Here is a 25552-nt window from a genome sequence, read left to right as displayed (position 1 = left end):
AGAACTCGGAGCAGCTTGAGGACAAGTCCCATCACTCATACTCTCTCTTGTTTTAAGATGTGAGAATGTGGCAAACAGAGCAAACCTGATCAGGACACGTGTATATTTCCTGATTTTTATCAAAAACAAAGAGAAAGAGACCCAGCTCTTTCTGCTTCCAACAACCTCCAGACTCCTAAGTACTGTAAGTACTTAGTTCTGGCAAATGTCCCAAGTTACAGAAGATGCTAACATCCAGGGAAGCGGATGATAGTGATAGAGGAATTATCTGGGATATCTTCACAACAAATACTTCAAATTACAGTTTTTAAAAAAGCAGAAGACAAAGAACAACTTTTTTGAACATAACCCCCAGCTTTCTTCTGAGTCAGCCCAGACAGCTCCGCATAGCTGCGTGGCCAGCAGCCCCGGGGCTGGCCCGGGGAAAGGAGAGTGGCTGCTCCAGGCCCTGACCCCGCACCAAGGGCACATCAGAGACGCAGCGGCCACGTGTGCACAGTGAGGTCCGACAGAAGAACATACTTCCCGTGAGTGGCTGGAACTCAAGCGATTCCATCTTGCAGCACAAATGAGCTATTTTCCCACTGATCCCTGGGTTAGTGAGATCGAGAGTTATAAGGACAGTTTCTATTTTATAGGTAGGAAATCTCAGGGAAAATGAAGACATGTGAAGCCATCTGTCAAGTCAGACAGGACACACATGTCACAAGACAAGGCACAGTTCTCTGAGATAAATGTCCTTCGTTTGACTGTGACACAAATTGATGGGCTTCTACTGACAGCCTCAACCTCTGACAGACAGGAAGTGTAAAAAAGCCAAAAAAGCCCATGTCCCCCATTCTTTCCGCTCTCCTACTGAATCAGAGGGTGACTCTGGAGGAAAGTTAAAGTGACTCACGAACCCCCTCCTTCCTGGTAGGGACCACGGGAGGACTAGCTGAATCATCTTTACTAGCCCCTTATGGGCAGCTCATCGCAGAAAATTAAATTCACGGAGACAGCACACACACAGGAAATAAGTGTTATTTTCCTATCACCCACAACACACTTCCAGCTTTAGATCTTCACTATCAGCATGATGAAAATCCACACACCGAAGCACCCACTGGAGACACACAGCTCTGAGACCAAGGGCAACTCACCATGTTTGGCACGTTGGTGACTGAAGCGTTCTTGATGTCTGTGGCAAAGGGAGGCAAGCTGTTGACCATGCTCTGCTTGCTCGGCAGCTGAGGGTTCACTCCAGGGGCTCCCATTTGCTGCCCTCCAGTTTGACTAAAGGGTTGTCCAAATGGACTTGTGTTACCAGTCATTCCCATCTGAAACAGAAAGAGCAACATTAGCTGTGCTGACACAACTACTTATGAAAGGAAGGGTCTCAGAAACGTTCACTGTGACCCACTGAAGCAAAACTCGTTACTTCCCTTTAGAACCTTCATCGCAATGATAAACTAAAGGTGCATTCTCAGGGCTCACACCGAGCATTATGAACAGAGCAACCTACCCAAACGTCTACAGACCAAAGACAGAAGACAAGTAAAGCTGCTCCCAGCATCCCGTCTGTTCCCTCCTCCTAAACATCACCCCAGAGCCCGTGCTCGTCTCCCTAAGCCTGACTCCCTCTCCGCACCCCCATGCTGACTGAGGCACTGACAGAAGATCACGTGGAGAACAAAACCTTTTCGAGTCACTGACAAAGGGGAGTTCCTTCAGCTTAATCCTTAATTACTCTGTAAGTAGTTTCTTTCAGCTACCACCTCCCTCAATCCAGATTTAAGTTCCCATCAATTCAAAATGCACAGCAGAAATACTGACAAAAAAATGATATAATGTCTCGGGTTTGCTTTAAAATAACCTTGTGAAGCAAGGAGTAGTGTTCCTGGAGAGGGACTGGACAAATGCCGGTGACTCCTCACCTAAGGACAGGTCCGGGGGATTGTTATACTAGCCCCTCTAATATTGTACCTATTTGGAGTTTTCCATTATAAATTCTTATTAGTTGCTAAGCCATGTCCAATTATTTGCAATCGGACTGTAGCGCACCAGCCTCCTCTGTCCATGGGGCTTCCCAGGTAAGAATACTGGAGTGGGTAGCCATTCCCTTCTCTAGGGGATCTTCCTGATCCAGGGATCAAACCTGTGTCTCCTGCTCTGGCAGTGAAATAAAATAATCTGTATAGCAGATAAAGCCTAGAGCGAGAAGGAGGGATTCCACCTATGCCTCAGGAGGGGGTCAGCAACCCCCTCGGGGGTCCGCTCCAGTCAAGACGCCACAACCAGGACCCCTCAGCTCCAGCCTCCACACACATGAGTCCCTATGGGGAGGCCCTGCTGCTCAGCTGCCCCCCTAGAGATGCAGCAGCAGAGACGCGTTACTGAGACGGGCTTTTCTAGCCTGCACGTCTTTGCTCTCTCACGAAGCTGCAACAACCTATCTGCTGCATACTGCCTGTTTACTTTTCTGGGGTCCTGGTGCATCTGAGGTTTAGCAACGGGGAGGCAGGAGTCCCCCAAAGAGAAGACCACCCCACTTCCATAGGGGAAAGTCTCCATTCAAGAAATCACAGCTCAGTTCTCTCCACCAGCTAGCTTCCCGTGGTGACTGCAGCACCAGCCCATTCACACAGGCTAACTTATGTTCCTTCCTTTCCCTCACCTGAAAGATAAGTGTCTCGCACAAGACAACTGCATTATTTCTTTTGGCTCTAAAATTCTAGGTTGCAAACAAATAGATGCTCAACACAATTGAGGCTTTTCTGCTGAAATATCCAGACTGTAACCAAAAAGACCTTGTCTGGCATTTTCATAGGTACTGTGGTTTCCACACGTAGCCTCACAGCTGATACTCTCATTTTTCGAGCATAAACACATCCTAGCTACCATTTTTGCCCTATTCGCTTTGAGTAAACTGAAACGCATTTGAACAACTAACTCAAAGTCAACGAGTAAACTGAAGTAAAAACATTCTCCACAAAGCCCACAAGGAGATTCCACTTTAAATTCACATGACTTAATCAAGGAGAGATTTAATAGACAAACTTTAACATAAAGGACATTTCTGATTTTCAGCTAGGTTCCTTCAGTTGTTACCTGAAACTAAGAAGGACTGAACCCAAAACCCGTATTTTCAGAAAGTGTTACACTAAATTAACTCTGCTGCTGCTGCTGCTGCATCCCTTTAGTCATGTCCAACTCTGTGCGACCCCATAGACAGCAGCCCATCAGGCTCCCCCGTCCCTGGGATTCTCCAGGCAAGAACACTGGAGTGGGCTGCCATTTCCTTCTCCAAGGCATGAAAGGAAAAGTGAAAGTGAAGTCGCTCAATTGCGTCAGACTCTTAGCGACCCCATGGACTGCAGTCCACCAGGCTCCTGCAACCATGGGATTTTCCTGGCAAGAGTACTGGAGTGGGTTGCCAGTGCCTTCTTGTAGAATTTCTGCTTTAAAAAAACATTTATTTTGGTTGTACTTCAGTCTCTGTTGCTGCTCGCGGGTTTTCTCCAGTTGCGGTGAACGGGGGCTGCTCTCCAGCTACAGTGAGGGACTTCTCATTGCAGTGGCTTCTCCTGTTGCGGAGCACAGGCTCAGTAGCTGTGGCCCACAGGCTTAACTGTCCTGAGGCATGTGGGATCTTCCCAGACCAGGGATCAAATCCACGTCCCCTGCATTGGCAGGAAGATTCTTAACCACTACCACCAGAAGGTCTGAACTGCTGTTTTATTGCACTGTTCTCAGAGCCCCAAGAATTTGTGGGAAAAATAGTTGTAATTTCTATTTCCTGCTGCTAAGTCACTTCAGTCGTGTCTGACTCTGTGCGACCCCATAGATGGAAGCCCACCAGGCTCCCCCGTCCCTGGGATTCTCCAGGCAAGAACACTGGAGTGGGTTGCCATTTCCTTCTCCAATGTGTGAAAGTGAAAAGTGAAAGTGAAGTCATTCAGTCGCGTCCGACCCCTAGCGACCCCACGGACTACAGCCAACCAGGCTCCTCCATCCATGGGATTTTCCAGGCAATAGTACTGGAGTGGCTTGCCATTGCCTTCTCCATTCCATTTCCTAAATTTCATTTAAAATTTCTCTATTTAGGACCAAATATGTCGGGAGACACATGTATCTATTCGCCCTTCAAGAATCTCTGCTCACAGCCAGCCAGCGTTTACTGAGCGCCTGCTGTGAGTCAAGCCTGGTTCAGAGCACACTGAGTGCAATTTTCCTACATGTCATGGAGTTCGCTTCTCATAACCACCAATCTGATAAATAAGAAAAATCAATGTTCTTTTGAAGTTTCTAATACTGAGGAGCCAAAATGGATGGAGCTGGGGGGTGGGAAAGTAAAGGCAACTGTCCCTGCACGGATGCCAACTGTCTAAGACAGGTGGTCCTTCAGTGCAGAGTGAGAAGTAAATACCAGGAGACCCACAAGCTTCCAGAGGGGACCCATGTGGTTCAAAGGTCATCAGGCCTGTTAAAAACATGTGCTGCAAACATCTGGACTGTGTTCACACACGCACCTTGCCAGGGTGAACACCTGGTGGGTATGTTGTCTGGTCAGTTGGTTACTACTTGCCTGGTGAGTCGCTGGGGCAAAGCACCAAAGTGCTATGAACTCTGACAGATTTCTTTTTTCTTTTTTTTTTTAGTGTCTTCTTTTTTTTTTTTTATCTTTATTTATTTTTTTTATTTTACAATATTATTTTGGTTGGTTTTGCCATACATTGACATGAATTCGCCCCAGGTATGCATGAGTTCCCCCTCCTGAACCCCCCTCTCACCTCCCTCCTCCCTTTATCCTCCCTCTTGGTCATCCCCGCACACCAGCCCCAAGTATCCTGTAACATGCATTGACCCTGAACTGGTGATTCGTTTCACATATGACAACATACATGTTTCAATGTCATTCTCTCAAATCATCCCACCCTCACCCTCTCCCACAAAGTCCCAAAGACTGTTCGATACAACTGTGTCTCTTTTGCTCTCTTGTATACAGGGTTATATTTCCATCTTTCTAAATTCCATATATATGTGTTAGTATACTGTATTGGTGCGTTTCTTTCTGTCTTACTTCACTCTGTATAATAGGCTCCAGTTTCATCCACCTCATTAGAACTGATTCAAATGCATTCTTTTTAATGGCTGAGTAATACTCCATTGTGTTCTGACAGATTTCATCAGGAAATTTGTTCTCACTTTTTCTTCTTGGCCAACCCATAGCGAAGGAAACCTCTCAACGTGGGTTCCACCCTCATGGGGCAAGAACCAAGGTAAAGTCAAAGATCAGAGATTTCAGGTAAGGAATCCAGCTCACAGAGATGATGCATTTTAAAAACAGGGGAAAATCCCACCCTCAGCCTATGATACCACACTCCAAAGATGAACCAAAGTGAGTCCTGGCTACCCACAGGATCAGGCTCCAAGGTCAACCTCAGCTCCCTGGTCCAGGCCAGACCCTCTTCAACATCAGAGCTAACAGAGGCCAGGCAAGGACAGTCCTTTAACAGTCCCCCCAGCCTTCAGCCAAGTAGGCTCCCTGGTCCCAGCTATCTCCTGGCAGAGCCTGGGAGAACTGGAACGCTGCTCTCCAGTCCTACCCTGCAGTTCTAAGTAGCTCCCTTCATGTCCAGAGATTTCTAGATTTCTGATTTCCTGTCTGTATCTACTCTCCTTTGATCCGATTGAACATTTCCAAGCCTAGTTACCACAGGTTTTTTTAGCACCAACGCTCATGATGAAATTGTATAAATCAAGATGTTTGTCTAACTCCAATTAATAAAATCTACATATTTCTTTTAATTTCCCAACAGTTATTTGATAGCAACTTAGTAAACTTTGCTTTATTTTCAACTGAAGTTTATCAGATTTTGGGTTAAGGCTGCTCCAAAACCAGCGCATAGTCTTCTCAATAAAATTTAAAAAGTAGAACAACAGATATAGGAAACCGTTCAGTTAATGGTGCAATTTACATATGAACAAATTAAAGCCTATACAGTAAGTATTTATATTCTGCCTCATTCAGCAACAGCCCATACATGTTAAAATATCCTTTCATTCTATTCTTCCAGAGCCCTTTTAAATGTTCAATTCAAGTTGAATCTGAGAAATAATAGGAAAAGTTAACTATAATAAGTACTGGAAAAAGACAATTTCTCCCAGAATGAAATCTAAATTAAATACTCCTTTATAAGTCTACCAAGTTTTCCCATGAAAAAGCATTCCTATGATCAAGTTTATCTATCAATCACTTGAGAACCTACTTTCTAGCTGTTCATCACTTCACTGAGAGAACAGACACATGAACTACAGCCATGTGTACCAGGGAAGACAGCCTCCTAAACCTGCCCCCAAAAGCAGTGTCAGCACTGAAGCCTGTGCCCGCCCCAGATGGCAGGGCTCTAAGGCATGAGACCAGATGAGGAAGCTGGTCTTTAGGGCTCAATAAAGCAAACCTGAACAACACCTGCACACACAGCGTGTGAAACAAAGACAGTGTCCGCAGCCAATTCTGGTGACGGCGCATGGTCCATCAATCAAAAACAGCTCAAGTTTTGAGTTGCTGGGCCAACAGGTAGTGATCGCCACCCCAGAAGCAGGACAGAGCAGACAACGTGCTCTCTCCACTCTGACAGACCCAGGGTGCAGACGCACTTTGAAGATTTATAATAGGACATGGCTCTGTGCAATTACTTGTCATAATAATATTTATGACAATCCAGACTAAATCTGTCTTTGGCACAAAACCAGGATGAAATTTCTTGCCTTCCTGGAATCTATGTCTCCTCTGTGTCCATGGGCCCCCGTACATAGTGGGTACTTGATTAGGATTTGGGGAGAGAACCAAATAAATGAATACCTAAGAGACCACTGCATCCTGCAGCCCACCCCGGAATAACAGAACCCCCAACATCAACACCGAGGGCGAAGGTGGGGGCAGGGGCGATGTGACGGTGGGGGGGTTTGGTCAAAGCACTGTGACCCAGTCACCGCGGCCAGGCACAGATGAGGGTCACCCCTGGGTATAGGGGGCACTTGAGGAGGCAGAACAAGCTCCTTTCTGTCTTTCAAACAGTCACCACAAGGATCTCAGCTACCGGCTGCAACAGGCTGCCAGTCCCCTGGCCTGTGCTGAAAGGTTGAGCACAAAGACAGCATGCACTCGAAGTTGGTCTTACAGGATGAACACAGTTCTGTGCCCTGTGACAGCACACACAGCAGCCTAGCCTGGCTGTGCAACAGTACTCTGTGCTTCCACACCCTAGGCCAGCAAACCCCCTGCTCTGGTGCAAGGTCTCAGGCAGACTCCAGCCCAGAGCCTCCCACCGGTGCTCTGCAACCCTGGTCCATCAACGCCCACGGTCACCTCTGGCTGCCAACGGCCTCCTCTGCTGACCTCAGCATGGGAAAAAATATTTTCATCCTCTATTTGTGTCAGAATATGACAACTACCAACATTATTGGTAAGAACACAAGCTCCCAGAGCGCAGGGAGATGCTCTCCACACACTACACTAACCCAGCAATGATCTCTGCTGCCGCCTTCACTCCAAGAATCAAGTAAGGTAGTAACTGAACACCAGAGAACTCACTCGGGCATGAGGCGGGAGGAACCATGGTCACCTCCTACCCAGCAGAGTCTCCTCCACAGCAGCAAGCCAGTGTTCCTGCTCCTTTGGAGGGAATGGGAACAGAGAAACTCTTTCCCTGCGGGCAGGGCCACCTCACAGTACAGTACCCCCGACCCTCACTGGCCACCCGAACTCCCCGGGGATGAGAGGGCAGGCCGGAGCCTGCTGGGCAGTCGACACAAGGAAGGGTGCTGGGGTGGCCGCGCTGGTACACATTTTGTGTGATATGTATTTCTGAAAGAAAAGACCCACTATTAGGCTCTCAAAAGGGGTCCTAAGATCCCCTAAAGTATAAAGACACCCACCCTGGGGAAGGCAGCTCCCCGAGTCGTGAGGGAGGACAAGCTCCCCCCAGACTTCACACACCCCCGCCACACACGGCCTTTCCCAGGAGCAGACTCCCGTCCAGAGACATCAACCACCCACAGAACCACCACCCTCACAAATGAACTCTCCCCAGTCTCCATCTCCAAATGGCCTCCTGCAACACACACACACAGGAAGGATTAGATCACAACCATTTAGGAGCTAACAGCTTGATGGGGACACACTGGGTGACCAGCTGAGAGCATCAGGAACGATGGTAACAGGGAGGATGTCCAGGAGACGGGCAGGACAGCCAGGAGTAGACTTTTCTTCATGGCCCCACCAGCGCGTCAGCTGGCAGCCGATACTGAGTTTGATGTGGTTTTGATAAGCCCACTAAATACGTTGTTTTTTCAAAAGCTGAATTCTTCCTCACACCTTGATACACACTTAAAACCACACTACACAGCAGAAGGATCATGCACACATACATGTGTGCACGTGTGTGTGAGTGTAACTGACGCTGGTCAGGAAAAAGAAAACAAAATACAGCCTTCAGCGATAAGTTTAGGAGGGACAAAAGGACAGGTTAGAACTGTCAGCTGGAAGGCCTCAGAGAGAAGCTGGTTAAAACTTACACTTCGTGGATGAGGTAAGGGTGGCCAAGAGAGCTCAGGAACACAGCAAGTCACTGGCAAACTTGCCGGAGGCTCGTCCACCCCGCCCCGAGGCCCCGCCCCCAGCAGAGGCGGGTCACCCCATGCTCAGGCAGAGCCATCCAGACTCACACTGCTAGCATCGAGTTCTGGGCAACGCTGGACAGAGACAGGCTCAGTCCACGAAGACGAGGCGTCAGCAACCATGGCCCCAGGGCCAAAGCAGCCCAACGCCTATTTTTGAAAAAACAGAACAAACAAACGTTTTACTGGAACACAGCCACAAACAAGACTTCACTCTGAGAAGCAGTAAGACACTGTGGTTAAGTCTGTGGACACTGGGGATATTTACCTGGTCTGAGGGTGGCCCTGCGTGTGACCTTGGGTAATTTACTTAAGCATCTCTGTGCCCAAGTTTTATCGTCTGTAAAATGAGATAAGAGGAGGTGCTGCCCCCACTTAGGGTCGTGTTAGATTAAGCGGGTTCACATACATGAAGCACCAGAAGAGTGGCTGACATGTACAGCAGGCGTTGCCAGTGTCGGCTGGTGTGTTACAGCTTGGCTTTGGGGGGAATTATTTTACACCAGATGCAGTTTCTTTCATAAGTATGCTTAGGGTAATAATAATAAAACAAATGAACATTTTTCAGAGAATGCATGATAGTGAGGAGTGGTTCAAACATGCAGGATCAGAGGGAGAAGGCAGCTGGGATTACTGGCATTTGATGATGAGATATTTTCAGAGAAACATGAAATAAACTTGTGACAAAAACAATCTTGTGCACTTACTAGTTGTAGATACACTTTTAACAGACAAATGTGTTCTAAATGTCCTAGCAAATCACAAAATTTTCAGTTTTCATTCTAGATCGTTTGCCAGCAAAAAATAAGTCAGAATGTTCACTTTGAACTTAAAATAGATTTTAAGCAGAAACAATATATGGTCAAAATACCCTAGACTAATGTTCCTGGGTTGAAGTTTAAATCAAAACATAGAAGAACTGAGTAAGAAAGAACATTCCCACAAAAAAGAGACTGAAGTGACGCCCACTCACAAGCTGGCCACGACAAAGCAACGAATGTTCCATTTGATGTGGCTTCAACCTAACCTGACAGGTTTATTAACCTGAAGTTTTGGGCATCTTTCTTCACACGTTGCTATACACATAAAACCACAAATTCATATAAAGTGTGTAAAAACACAATTTGGTGTGCCATGAGCAAAAATATGCCAAATAATTTAAGAGTCAGAAGTATTCATTCTTTTCCATGACCAAAGAAACAAAACAACAAATAACCAAAACAACCCCAGGACTAACCCAGACTTTGGCCATATCATTTGTAAAGCCAAAAGCATTTTCTCTTGGCAACCTAACATCATTGGGAGAAAGCCAAGAAAAGCAGTTTTCATGGAAAGAAACGGCTGTATTCAGTTGTCTGCTATCACCCGCTTGCTCTTGGAATCCTTCCAGTATCTCAACCTGGCAAATAAAGAGCAAGAGAAACACGCAACGGACCGCAATGCCAAAGCCATCACCTGGCCGTGCAGTGGCACCTGGAGTGACAGAACTGCGTGGAAGAGCCCGAGCATGGGAGAAATCACCTTGCTGAACTCAACTCTCATGCCTCCAGCTTTGAAAGTATTCAGGGAAACACAGCCCCCCCAAGTCTGAAGACTCCCCTTAGACTAATAAACTGCAACTGGAAAACGGGTGGAAAGAAGTACGTACTGACTCTCACGGTACTGCCCTTGGATGGACTGTGAGCAGAGTGTGACTTAGAAAGAACATGGAAGCTCCTAAAGGGAAGATGACAGGACAGCAGATCACCGCCAAGGCCTCAGGTGGCCTCACTTGTGCTTGCCCAATTGTTCCAGAAACTTCTAGCAATAAAAATGCCCTAACAATGCTGTACCCCTCAGAGGTCACTACAGGTAGACACCAGCTCTTCAGGGTGCAGTCTGCACTAACTCACAAGCAGAGCACCAGGCCAAGGTCAGCGGGAACTAGTCCTGAATCTGCCTCTCATCAGCTGTGTGTGACTGAGACGAACCTCCTGTTCCCTCCAAGTTTCAGTTCTCCTCAGCCACACGACATGAAACATTTAGATGGCCACTAGGTGATCTTTAAAGTTCCCTGGGATCCTAAAACCAGTGACTTTTCTGGTTTTAAAAAATCAGTGTGGGACTTCCCTGGTGGTCCAGTGGTTAAGAATTAGCCTGCCAATGAAGGGGACACGGGTGCGATCCCTGACCCAGAAAGATTCCACATGTCGCAAAGCGACTAAGCCCGTGAGCCCCAACTACTGAAGCCACCCTAGTGCTCCGCAACAAGCCCAGCCTCCACAGTGAGAAGCCCGTGCACCGCGACGAGAGAGGGCCCACACGCAGCCAAAGAGACCCGGTGCAGCCAGAACAAGCAAGCAAGCAGTCAATGCTGAATCATCTGATATCCATATCCCAGAAGGCCCAGCTATCGACGAGGACAGGAAGCTGGAGATTCGGAGTCTGCGTGGCCAAGTGCAGCCCCTGGCCTGGGAGGATCTCACTGAGGCCGTGATCCCTGTGGGGTGGCCAGTGGCCTGTCCAGGAGACTGGATTCTGCAGGGCACTCCTGCCACAGACCCCAGGCTTTCCACAGCTTCGCATCCTCCACGCCATCTCCCAGACTGTGTTACAGGAAGTAGCACCAAGACAAGGTGAGGGCGGTGAAACTCAAAATCGGTCACTTCTCCTAATTCTTCAAGTCCTAATATTTTCTTAAGGTAGGAAAGCAGCCTCTTTATGAGTCAAAACCAAGCCCAGCCCGCAGTGGTTATGGAGAAAGAGGAGGAAAGAGGAAAAGATGATAAAAGAGTAGGAGAGAAAAGGGGAAAACATAAGAACAAAGCATTATATTTTATAAAGAATGAATGTGTATAAAGATGAATTTTCATTTACACTGCAGCTCAGCTACAGCAAAACAGAAGAGAATGCCAAGCTTTCAATAAACCTTGCCCCAGCCCTCTATGGGAAGAAGTCTCCTATTAGGCCAAGAAGAACCCTCCTCCGTGGATTTACAAACTACCTGAAGAATGACGAAACACAGCAGACGGGGAGACAACACAGGAACAAGGAGATGCTCACACAGGTAACAGGGGAATTCAGGGGAAGGAGAGGTAACTAAAGATGGGACTGAATATGCAAAGAAGGCTGCGGGGGACGAGACCCCATGATTATTTCCAGTAGAATCTGAAAAAGAAAGAAAGCTGACATTTCACAGAATTCTGTTCTTCCTCTCCACCAAGGCAGGAAAAATGAACCAGCTCTGGAAACAGGCAGGCTCTGAGCTTCCCGGCGGGGCAGGAGGAGAGTCACAGGAGGCAGGTGAGGACATGAGCCCAGTGTTCTCTGGGGCCTCCTCGGCTGCAAGAGGAGGAACGAAGGGGATGAAGTCAAGTCCTGCCCAGCTTATTAAACACCATAAATCTCAAGCCATAAAACACACTCAAAGACATGTCGTTGTTTCAAACACATGTGGCTCTACTTCTAACCAAAATCCGAGTTGTGTCAAGTCCTAGTAAAAACACACTCAGTACAGTGAAATGATCTTGGTCACGTCCACTGGTGCAGACACAGCTCTGAGGACACACAGAGGAACCATACCACTTCACACACTCTGCGCCTCATTCCTAGAGATAACTTATGTGAAAGTCCTCGCAAAGGCAAAGTGCAAAATTAATGTAAAGCAGTGGCGGTGGCATTTAAGGTAAAATAGTTCTTTTACTATAAAAACTCACCCATTACTGACAAGGGGAAAATGGCCCTTGTACATTAAGTTCAAAAAAATAAAAAAGGGATAAAAACATATAATTCCCATAACACATGCACACAGATAACATGTAGAGCATGCAAGAGAACACCAAATTATTTAATAAAGGGTTTAGAGGTGGTTTTTATTTTTTAAACATTTTCTATATTATCCAAATTCTCTCCACAAAGCAATATTTTATCTAAGGAGGAAAAGTTGTTTTTAAGTCATTCTCTACTCGAACATTCTGACTGCTCACAATAATATGACCCACTGTTGGGCTGCACAGCTGAATTTAAAATATTAATTTTAACCTGTCATCAGACACTGAATAAAACTAGGTAGATCAAACTGATTATGACTGCCAGAGATTACTCCTGGGTGGGAATTTAAATTAAACCCACCACAGTTATAACATGGCTGTAGGTTGTCACACTTTGCTCTAATGTATTATACATGTGACCATAAAAAAGCCTGAAGGAGGCTCTGCCACTCAGACATCTACACTCCCATTGGCAAGAGAGGCTGGAAGGAGGGGACAGAGAAGCAAATGCAGTCAGTCAGCAGCCAACCAGGACACAACACACCATGTGCTGCTCTAGATACTAATCTTTATCAACTTGGAAACTGCGTGAGCGACTCTTGATTCTACAAAGGCACAAAGAACTCCTGTTCTCTGCACTTTGGTCCAGGCAGCAAGGAACACCATTTCCTCTGACTCCACCTGGCACCTGAGCTCTGGAGAGCAGCAGGCAAGAGAATGGATCACGAGGGACTCAGCAGAACATGTCTGGCTCCCAGATTTTGACAGTGAGATGCACTGACAGCAGAGAGTACCTGTTCAGGGAGCAGACCTTCTGAGCAAGAAGCTGGTCCAGCATCTATCACACCCGCCCACTGTCACTGATGCCCACCTGCCTCTGAGTTCAAAGCTCCTGGAATGATGCTCTGACCTTCGGCACAGTGGAAGTGAAAAGGTGGTGGTGATACACATGCTTATCACTTATGAGAATGACATCTATCAGCACCTTCTACAAGGGGACACTGCAGGCTGCTGGCGGTGCAGAGCATGCAGGGCCACGTCCTCTCGAGCCCAAGGCAAGAGACACGAGCTACAAGGAAACACATGTGCGCCGTCGGCAGGCAGCATCAACCCCGGCTGCTAAATGGAGTCTGGGGAGGGAGGGGCAGGCAGACAAACAGCTCAGGTGGGCCGACCTGAGGTGGGCCCCAAGAAGCGGGCTGAACAGTAACCACTAATGTTCCTCAGTGGTGGCTGCGGTTCAGGATCAGCACCACGAATGAGAACACGGTAAGACATCCCCGGGTATCCACCACAGAGGAGTTACTCTCGCAGTTTCAAAGTCTCTCCACTCAAATACCCACAACAATTGGACTAGATGACCAGCCATCTGGCTGGGAGCTGACTGACAAATCTAAGGTATTAATTAAAAGGAACATCAAGACTGGGAAGAACAGAAGTAAGCTGGTTATTAATGCTGATAATTACTTATAAGAGGGAAACTCTGTCTCTCAAGAGCAGCCCTGCAACATGACAGACTGGAATGGAAACTGCTGTGACGTCTCCAGTCAGATCCAGACAGACTGACCTAAGAGTCACGGCCACGCAGCTTCCAGCCACTCCCGCCCCCACACCTGTCCTTCAACGAACCCACGTGCGGCAGGAGCACACCGAGGCGCAGCCACACCCTGACAACTGCCAGGGTGGCCAGCACCTCCCATTCTATAGTCAATCAAGCAATACGTGCCAAGTTCTCTGGGGAGACTACAAGACTCCAAACCTCCTCCTGGTCTGCCCCTTATCGCCACACCCAGCTCTTCTCCGCGGCCCTATCGGCATGGCCGCCCACCACTGAGACCATCGCCCCTGTACAGCAGGCACACGGGGCTGCCCGGACTTCCTGTTTCCGACTCAAGTGGAATAGTGCAGAGGAAAATGCACTGCAAACCACAAAGCACTGTGCAATCTCGAGGTGGCTTTAATATCTCTTTCCAAAAATAGAGCACAGAAAATCTCTAAACTCAGACAGGATTCTCTAAAGTGAATAGATTTCCTACAATACTGAAAACAGGCAGGCTTGCACCATAACTGTTAACGATTTAAAGTCAGTGATTCCAATATCATGTCTGAAGTTGGCATTTCTCAGTATCATCTATCTCTTATCTTACTCTAGGACTTTAGATGGCTTATCTCCCAGTTCATTCTTCAAAAACTTGGCAGAAAAACATGAATGAAATGGCTTGTTACTGAGGGTATGAAGTTTCCACCAAGTAAATAACAAAGCAACCACTGCAATACACCATTCATCAAAAGCTACAAACCCAAGGGCCACATTCCTCCCCTAAAATATATAATACTGGGCACAGGTGTACTAACACAGAATTATGACTTTGGAATTATAATCCATTGATAATTACTTACACCTCCTGAAGAGAAAATGTCATCAACAATCAACTGATAGCTCTGACCTGGTATGTTCAGAGCAATCTGGACACTTGTTCTTTAAAATATTCAAGGGTGCTCATTCCTCCTCACACAAAACCAAAGGGAGGAAAAGGAATGTTTGTACACACAGAGTTCATTTTACCAAGTGTCACAAACATGAGCAAAGAAAAATAAAAAATGCTTGGGGGAAAACTCCATTTGTGAGTAATCTTCATTTTAAAAATTACTAAAACAAAAATCTCTTGTATCTCAGATTCAACTATACCCACTGCTTCAAGTTCATGTAAAAGGCAAAGTCTTCAGAGTGTTACATATATATTCAAAAACCTGCACAAACAATACAGAAAAACTGTAATACAAAAAATTTTAGGAAGAATTGTAAAAGTCGAAATTTTAATAATTTTAATACCAAGTTTTTGAAAAATGAGATGAATATGTATAGTGTGTCACGTATAACATACATAAGACATGTAGATTTTTAATGTTAGATTTGATTTTATTTAAAAAAACAAAAACAAAAACCTATGAAGAAGAGACAAATCTCCTGTTCAGGAGCATTCCAAATAAGTTACACAGACAGATGCGTCCCACCCCCCATAAGGGAGGTAGAGTCCAATCCCACTCCTTAAGTGTGGGCTGTGCATGGTGATTTCTTTCCAAGAGGACTGGCTGCAAGGGAGAGGGGATGGCCTGGCACAGCAGAGACACGACACAGCCCAGGTGAGCCACACAGCCACGTGGTCAGCCATGATGACAATATGTACCTTTGCCATGATGTGATAAGAATGGCACTTTATCTCTATGATCTTCCTTCCCCAACACCGTAAGTCTAAAACCCCAGTCATCACAGAATGATATCACAATGGGAAATTCTAAATACACCTGACCACTCCTCCTCAAAACTGTCAAAATAATCAAAAACAAGGAAGGACGGAGAAAATGTCCTAGCCAAGAGGAGCCTAAGGAGACATAACTAATGTATTGGATCCTTAAGAAAGAAGGACCTTAGGGGAAAATTAAGGAACTCTGTATGGATTTCGTATCAATATTGGCTCATTAGTTGTGACAAATACACAAATGTTACATACAAATATAATAACAGGAGAAAATGAAATGGGGGGAGGAAGAAGTATAGGAATCCTGAAAACCATCTTCCAGTTCTTCTACAGATCTAAAACTGTTCTTATAAAATGTCTACTTTAAAAATGAAAAGGGAATTCTCTGGTGGTTAGGAATTAGCACTTTCACTGCCATGGGCCCAGGTTTGATCCCCGGTTGGGGAACTAAGATCCTGCAAGCCTCGTGGTATAGCCAACATAAAAATAATTTTTTTAAAAAAGTGAAGAAAAAAAAAAGACTGTCAAGGAAATATCTGATAAATATAAACGTGTTAATTATAACAGAAACATATTGATTCTATCGTTCTTTGGTGTGTTTTGAAAATTAAAAAACCCAGAAAATCACAAATGAAAACTTTCTTTGCTATAGTAGCAGTATTATTTAAAAAAAAAAATTAAGAAGCAAGATGACTTCAAAATATCACATTAAAAGTAATTATAACCATGCTGGCCTTCTACATGGGAGGTAAAACATTTTCACTAGCTAGAAAGATCAACTTTGTTATGGGTCTTGCCACTCTTGCTTGGCTGCATTACTGTTCAGACTAAGGGCCACAGCCCAGTCAGACCACAGGCGAGGCTCACAGCAAAGGATGCGCGGGTGTGTTTCCAAACGGACGCAAACAGCAAAGCCTTCTGTGCAACAGAAAGTGCTCCTGGGAAATCAGACGCCCTCTCCTAGCTATCCATTCTATAAATCTCATAGATGGCGGTCAAATCTGAGTCATATACAGAAAATTGGGTATTATGCACTTTCTCACCTTATTTTCAATCCTGGTATATCACAGACAAAATGGTGAAGAAAAAATACAGACTGTGGAGTCAGACACGGATGGGTTGTAAGTCAAAATCTGCCACTTTCTAACGTGTCATCTTGAATAATTTCCTGGGAGACAGAAAAGTCACTCACAATATTTTATTCCACGTGCAAAACGGATACGGCATGTACCTCACGGGATTATTAAACAAGAGAAGAATCAAGATTATGCTGCAGAGACATCTAGAACAGAGTCCAGTACAACCGGCGCCCCAGAAACATCACTCCTTGCCTGCTCTTCTCTGACTATAGTTCAAAAAGAGTAAACACAGTAACTGTTACCCTTGTTCATAAAAGCCTCATACTGCAATTCTATGTTATAGTCATTACATACTTCTGAAAATGCCAGAAGTATTACACGGTAATCAACATAAAAACCCTAAATGTTTTAACTTGGTGACAGATGGACAGCAAATTACTGTCTACAGTAAATGCAACTCTTTCCAAAATACTGCAGAAACATTTTGGAGAAGTCGATCCTTGAAGTCATGCTTTGGACCCATTTACACAAAGAATGTTAAGTTTAGAACTTCCTAATTTTATGCACTAAACAAGGAAATAAATGAAAGATAACTTCTGAAACGTGATGTATTCGGTCACCAATGGGCACCCATTCAGTTCAGTTCAGTTCAATTCAGTCGCTCAGTCGTGTCCGACTCTCCGCGACCCCATGAATCACAGCACGCCAGGCCTCCCTGTCTATCACCAACTCCCGGAGTACACTCAAACTCATGTCCATCGAGTCGGTGATGCCATCCAGCCATCTCATTCTCCGTCGTCCCCTTCTCCTCCCGCCCCCAACCTTTCCCAGCATCAGAGTCTTTTCCAGTGAGTCAGCTCGTTGCATGAGGTGGCCAAAGTATTGCAGTTTCAGCTTTAGCATCAGTCCTTCCAATGAACATCCAGGATTGATCTCCTTTAGAATGGACTGGTTGGATCTCCTTGCAGTATAAGGGACTCTCAAGAGTCTTCTCCAACACCACAGTTCAAAAGCATCGATTCTTCGGCGATCAGCTTTCTTCACAGTCCAACTCTCACATCCATACATGACCACGGGAAAAACCATTGCCTTGACTAGACGGACCTTGGTTGGCAAAGTAATGTCTCTGCTTTTTAATATACTATCAAGGTTGGTTATAACTTTCCTTCCAAGGAGCAAGCGTCTTTTAATTTCATGGCTGCAATCAGCATCTCCAGTGATTTTGGAGCCCAAAACAATAAAGTCTGACACTGTTTCCACTGTTTTTCCATCTATTTCCCATGAAGTGATGGGCACCCATTACACACCCTAATTACGCTTATACCATCAAGATGGAGAGATCTCCCAGTGCCTAGATGGCACAGCCATACCACCTGCCCCTCCCAGAGCTGGTAAGAAAAGCAGACTCACAGCACCCCACTCCCAAGACCTCCCAAAGCAGAATGTGCACCTTATCAAGATCCCCAGGTGATCTGCAAATCCTTATAAAGTTTAGGAAGCCCTGCCCAAAGACACGTTCAGGTCTGAGATATGTTAACAGCTGGGCTTTAGAATCAAAGCATTCCTAAAATATTTGCACTGAAGGAAAAGCACCCAAGAGGAATACAAAGGGCAGAGTCAAATGCCTCCCAGAACAAACCCAACACTCTAAAGAAAGACAACAAAACTCTTATTCAACAACATATCCACCATGTCTACTACATAATCAAAAATAACTAAACATGCAGAGGCAGGAAAATATGACCCATCACTGGGAATTATATATTTTTAAAAAACGAACAAAAGACTGCACACACAGAAATGACAAAGATGCCGGAATTAGCCTTCAAAAGGAGAGCAGGAAAGAACAAAGAGAAAAAAAAAAAAAGAACTAAACGCAGAAGGGACAAAGAGAAAACAAATGGCAAGATAGTGACCTAAGTCTAACTGTATCAACATTTCATGTAAATAAACTAAACCCTGCACTTAAAGACTGTCAGAACATATTAAGAACAAGTTCTGACTACATGTTCTTTACACAAGACACACTTCAAAGACATGGACAGAATGGTAAAGAAGACATCCTTCGCAGATATTAGTAAGAATGAGTAGCTGTGTTAATGAGACAAAGATAGAAATAAAGAGAAACACTGAGAACGATATACGAAACTCATCAGGAAGACGGACTCATCCAAAACGTGTATTAGCTTACATCAGTAAAGATGCAGCCGATTTGAACACAATCAACTTACATAACTAACTGACATTTACAAACACTACACCCTACAACTACATATTCTTTTCAAGCATATGCAGAATGTTCATCAAGACAGACCATATGCTGGGCCATAGAACAAGTCTCAGGAGATTTCAAAGGACAAAAATTATATACTGCACATTCTCTGACCACAATGGAATAAGAAATCAGTAACAATAGTATCTGCAAAAAATCTCAAATATTTGAAAATTAAGCAACACACTCCTACATAAAAAATATGAGTCGAAGAAATCACAAGTAAAATATTAACATATTTGAACTAAATGATAAAAAAACTCTTATCAAAATTTATCAAACGCAGTGTAGAGCAAATTTAAGATGAAATTTATTGCTCAAATGTTAATATTGAAAGGTCTAAAATCAAGGATCTAAGCACCTACCCCAAGAAGTTATAAAGAGCAAAAAAAGTCCAAAGCAAAAGAAAGAAAATAAGGAGAATCAATGATATAGAAAATGAGAATACTGACAAGTCAAAAGTTGGCTGTCTGAGAATATCAACAAGTTGACAAATTCCTCTCTAGACTCATCAGGGGAAAATGAGAGAAGCATAAAACTATAAATATCAGGTTGAAAGAGGGGACACTGGATATTATTACAGATTCTACGGCCATTAAAAGGAAATTAGGGGAATATTATGAATACTTCACTGCTAAATAAGTTTAAGACCTGAGATGAAATGGATAAATTCCTTGAAAAAAAAATTACCAATTTAACACAAGAAGAAATGAAAAATTGGAATAATCTGTACCTATTAATCGAATCATAATTTGAAATCTTCTCACAAGGAAAACTCCAGACCCATATGGTCTCACTGGTGAATTTTATTAAATATTTAAAGAAACAATACTAACCTCTTATAGAAAAGGAAGAGAGAACAAAAGAGCATAGCCTTGATACCAAAGCAAATCAGGAGATACTGCAAGTAAATTACAAACCCATATCCCTCATGAATATAGAAGCATAAATCCTAAGACAATATTTTAATAAATAAGATCCAGCAGTACATAAAATGGATAACACATCACAGTCGAGGGAGGTTATCCCAGGAATGTAAGGTTGGTTCAACATTCAGAAAGATGCACTTTACCACATTAACAGAATAAAGAAAACCCCCCTGATCCTCTTAATAGATGCAGGAAAATACTTGATGAAATTCAACAATCATCTACAATAAAAAGGCTCAGCAACATCCTGACAAAGGGGATCTTTAAAAGCCTACAACTAACACCATACTTAATGGAAGACTGTTTTCCTCCACAGATCAAGAATAAGACAGGGGGTTCATGCTCTCAACACTTTCATGAAACACTGTACTGAAGGTCTCAGGTAGAGCAGTGAAGCCAAAAAGATAAAAAGCACACCAATTAGAAAGGAAGAAGTAACACTCTTTATTTTACAAAGACAACATGACCTAGAAAATTCTAAGGCATCTATAACATAAGTAGAGCTAACAAGTGAGTTAAGTTACAGGATACAACGTTAATAAAGAAATATCAATTCTATTTCTCTACATTAGCAACAAACAAGTGAAACAATCTAGACAAAATCTAGACATCAAACAAATGAAAATGAGAAATTAAACAATTTGATTTTAATACTACAAAGCTAAAGAAATAAACAGACCAGGGCTTCCTTGGTGGCTCAGTGGTAAAGAATCCACCTGCCAATGCAGGAGATAGGATTGGATCCCTGATCCAGGAAGATCCCACATGCTATGGAGCAACTAAGCCCGTGCGCCGTAACTACTAAGCCCCACAAGTCCAAGAGCCCATGCTCCGCAACAGCAGAAGCGACTGCAGCGAGAAGCCCCCACACTGCAACTAGAGAGTAGCCCCTCTTTGTCGCAACTAGAGAAAACATGCAGCAACAAAGACCCAGTGCAGCCATAAACAAATAAATAAGCTATATATACATATTTATAAATATATATATAAACAGATCAATGGAACAGACTAGAAGAAGGGTGGAAGACTTGCTGTAAAAGTCATCAGTAAATAGTTTAGTCTTAGCAGGTAACCAATGTTTTCCATCCCTCATTCTTTTCTTTAGTTGTTTGTTTTTTAACCAGTCCTTTAGAAATATAAAAACCATTCTTAGGTTATGGGCCAGATTTGGCCAATGGGCTACAAATTTGCTGACTCCTGGACTAGAGTGCAGAAACAGACCCCTCCTTATCCAGTTAACTCCATTCCTAGTTATTTAACCAAGAGAAATGAAAACTTTTATATCCACACAAAGACTTATACAAAAGTGTTCACAGAAGCTTTATTCTTCACAGCTCCAAACTGGAAACCACCACAATGTCCATGAATAGGAAACTAGATAAGCAATCATGGTATATTCACACAGTGGAACACTAACAGTAAAAAGAACTATTGAATTCAGGCAACAGCATGGATGAATCTCAAGGACATTCTGAGCAAAAAAGAAGCTTCACCAAAACCAAACCCCACACTACCGAATTCCATTTATATGAAGTTTGAGAACAGGTAAAACTCACCCATGGTGAAAGAAGTGGGTGGCGAGAACAGGAAAAGGGAGGAATACCAAAGGACGTTTTGGTTAATAATTCACCCGGTATCATGACAGGGGTATGGATAACATTGGCTTGAGTCTTGACAAATCAAACTGTTAACACTTCAGATCTGTGCATTTCACTCTATGTAAATCATACTTTTAAAAATAATAAAAGTAAAACAGTAAGTATTTTAAAAATTAAAACATGTAGGTCTTTAACCCCAGATCCTAATTGTTGACCTCTAGTTAGAAAGTAATAAGGCTGATTGGTTTTTCTTACAAGTATGCTCTTCTAAGCAGTCACCCTAGAGACTTATCAAATCAAAGAACTCAATGTTGCTATTTTGCAAAACATTCAGTTTGTGCTACAGAAAATAATCAGTTATAAAGTTACCTGAAAAAAAAGAAAGGTAACTCCAACTTTGATTTTAAAAAGAGGTAAGTAATTATGGATGAAAGACCGCTAGGGAAAACATCAAAAAGTTAATACCAATCATGAAGCGGGTGAAAGGATTATTGGCAGTGGTTTCTTCTCTAGATTTTTGTTCAATCAACTATTTTTAATTAAAAAATAATTCTCGGAAAACAGCAAAAAAGCAGTCTCATCACTTCAAACGTTAACTATCTCAAATCCTTTAGGTAAGAAAGCATCTGGCCAGCTAACTAACCCAGTCTTCTCTGCAAGTCTTCAGCAAACCCAGACACCAAGAACTATACATACCCATCTCATTTAATCAGCACAACAATTCTATGAGATAGATATTACTATCCTCTTTTAATCTGAACAATTCTCAAAGGCAGATATTACTATTATGCTCATTTAAAAGACAAACAATTAAGACCCAGAGTGATTATTACATGATTTTCCCACGGCTAATAATTAGTGACACAGCGAATCCAGTTTCCAACCTCTGCTCTCAAGCACTCAGCTGCACTCCATGTGGGGAGGCAGCCTGGACCACCGCTGAAGATGAAGCTGAGAGGGCAGCAGCAGGCCAGGACTTTGTGCAAAGTCATGACTGACACACATACAATCTCATTTAAAAGTTTTTAAACATAAATTCATGCATACGTATCATGGGAAGTTCAGCACATCCCGACTCACATATTCTCTGTGAAAGTCATGATAAGGTGACTGAACCAACAGAAGACTGCTTAACATTTTTACCAAAACCTGTGCCTACAATAATAGCTCTATAATCATACCACAGCTCACTGGAGTATTTCTAAGCTTTCAGTCCTTTTGTTCTATAAACTCACCATTTACTTCCACTGTGATCTTTTTTAAAAAGGCCAGATTAGTATTTATTTAACAAAAACTGTCCTTTTTTTTGGTGCTACTTCAAGGATCAGATGAGATGACATGAAAAAGAGAAAAGCATCAGACAAACGTACAGGATTATTTCTCTTGCTACTAAATGTTAGAAATTTTCAATTATCATTCCAAAATAGAAAAGGTGGGTCATTCATTCCTGATAACCAATTTGGCTCCACTCCTCCCTTAGTGACAACATGCTGCTAATCCATCCCTTCAGCATGACAGTTCTCGGAGTGCAGTCCCCAACCAGCACCAACTACGGTCACCTGGGAGCTGGCCCCACCCCAAACCTACTGAAGAAGGAACTTTGGGGAGCACCAGCACGCTGGGTTAGCAAGCCCGCAGTGACTGTGCTGGACGCCAAGTGTGAGAACCACTGCTTTATCCTATCTAACCAAAATGCTGGCTGGCTGACCAGGAGGTCTAGATCTAAATCAAAACCTTCACCCCTATAGGACAGTTTTAGGGAAAGCCAGGCCCCTGTTTTCTGACTACTTTTAAAAAAAGAACAATATTCCAAAACCCTTATCAAAAACAAGTCCTAATCTAACGGAGGAGGGTTTACCATACAAACTATCTTGGTTCCTTATTTCTTATACATTACTTATAAGAAAGGACTCAGCAGATTTTCGAGGCTGCAAAAGCACTTACCAGCCTTGGAACTGGACAATCTCTGGACCCCTTGCCCAGATATTCCGCAACACCTTCCTCTTCCTATCAGTGTCTGCTTCCTCTGCCACCTCTCTACACGGCAACACCTCCAGGCAAGAGAACTTGCGTACAGCTTCCAATCCCCACTTTAAATATATTTTTTGCTCTCCTTCTAAAAGACATGTTTTGATTCTCTACAGAAAACTAGAGCATGCTACCAAAAAGGTAACATACGAGGCTTCCTACTGCTGAAACAGAGGCACACAGTGGAGGGAGCAGAGGGGCGCTGAGTAACTCCCCATCATCACCAGCACAGCCAGGATAGGATCCCATGAAGCCTGGCTGATAGTGACAGTGAGTCACGCAGTCGTGTCTGACTCTTTGTAACTCTAATGGACTATACAGTCCACAGAATTCTCCAGGCCAGAATACTGGAGTGGGTAGCCTTTCCCTTCTCCAGGGGAAGGCTGGAGATCGAACCCAGGTCTCCTGAATTACAGGTGTATTCTTTACCAGCTGAGCCACAAGGGAAGCCCTTTATGATGTTTGTGATTATTTCCACTTTCTCATTCCTAATTTGTGTGACTCTTAAAGAAAACATTTAAAATAGAAAACACAAGCCATTTCAACAACATGCCAATAATGTTAACAAAGAATGATATGATTTAAATGAAATAATTTCTCTTCTCCATTCTGTGTGACTCTATTTCTAATCTGTAAAATGGGAATAGTATCCACTTTTTATTTTTAATGAAGAGTAGAAGTTAAATGCTTTGAGTTTTTCCTCAGAATAAAAACAAACTTAAATTTTTCTAAAACAAAAAGATATTGACTTGAGACCAAGAGTCTAATGTAGTATTGTCAAAGATCTTAAGTCACCCTCTAGGGAAAAAACTTCAGGCTCATATAGCTTTTGTACAGATGAAGCTTCTCAGTTCTTCAAGGAACAGATCATTTAAATTCCAAACTGTTTCAGAGAACAGATATGAATAGCTTTCAAACTCTGATTAATTTAACACAACTCTGATATGAAAACCTGACAAAACACACAAAAAAGAATTAGGGATCAATCTCACTATTGATTAGTGAGAAGCAAAAATTCTAAATGAATGCTAGCCAATAAAATCCAGCAAAATATTAACTTAATTTCACAATTACAGAGGTGGTTCAGCTGGACAGTAGGAAATCTGAGATAATTTGCCACAAAAATAAAACAAAGGAGAAAAAAATCACAGGGTAATAATTATAGATGTCAAAAGGGACTGATAAAATCCAACATCCAACAGATGAGGAATAGATTATGTCCCAATTTAAAAAGGCTGAAAACCAAAGCTCACGTTATACTTAATAATAAAACACCAAATACATCTCTATTTAAATCAGAGACAAGACAGGGATGCCCAAAAGCATAAACACTGGTAGAAATACTGCCAAGGAGAAGAATAAAGTACCAATAATGCAAAAGATAACTGTCTACTACGAAAAACCTAAAAGAATCACCTGAAAAAGTATTAGAACAAGAGAATTCCATCAAGTGGCCAGATTAATGAAGTGACATATATACGTTAACATCTTTCTTAGATCAAAACAACAGTCAATTAGATAATGAAATAGAACTCATGTCCAAAAGCAACAATAAACCCAAGGATACATCCAGAAACTAGAAAAAAAAAAAAGTGTATTACTTATATAAAGAAAACTATAGTATGCTTCTGAGCAACATAAAAGTGAAGTGAAGTGGCTCAGTCGTGTTGGACTCTTTGCAACCCCATGGACTGTAGCCTGCCAGGCTCCTCCATCCATGGGATTCTCCAGTCAAGAATACTGGAGTGGGTTGCCATTTCCTTCTCCAATTAATATAGAAACTCAAGCCAAAATGAATTCTAGGTTAAAGATCCAAGGTACAAGGGGAAAAAATGTATAATACTCCATTTTGGAATAGAAAAGCATTTCCAAACATGACATAAAACCCAAAAGACATAAAGGAAAAAACGAATAAATTTGTTTACATCCATTTGGTAAAAACTCAGAACTATGTGGCCATTCTGGCAAGTAAG

The 25552-nt window shown here is 43.3% G+C and overlaps 1 protein-coding gene across 2 annotated transcripts in view; it reads right to left on the bottom strand.

Annotated features, from left to right (window-relative positions):
- Positions 1-25552, bottom strand: part of CREBBP (CREB binding lysine acetyltransferase) — a 121356-nt gene that overhangs the window by 65604 nt on the left and 30200 nt on the right. For both annotated transcript variants that reach the window (XM_055409351.2, XM_088832804.1), the window contains exon 3: positions 1143-1319. In XM_055409351.2, the coding sequence (XP_055265326.1) occupies positions 1143-1319 (177 nt within the window). The remainder of the gene's footprint in view (positions 1-1142; positions 1320-25552) is intronic.

This window comes from Moschus berezovskii, chromosome 27 (genome assembly GCF_049115385.1).
Source record: "Moschus berezovskii isolate FMDL1 chromosome 27, NW_MosBer_1.0, whole genome shotgun sequence".
In the NCBI taxonomy this organism is placed as follows: Eukaryota; Metazoa; Chordata; class Mammalia; order Artiodactyla; family Moschidae; genus Moschus; species Moschus berezovskii.
The sequence above is the reverse complement of the archived record's forward strand: the minus strand, read 5'-3'. Positions and strand labels throughout refer to the sequence as shown.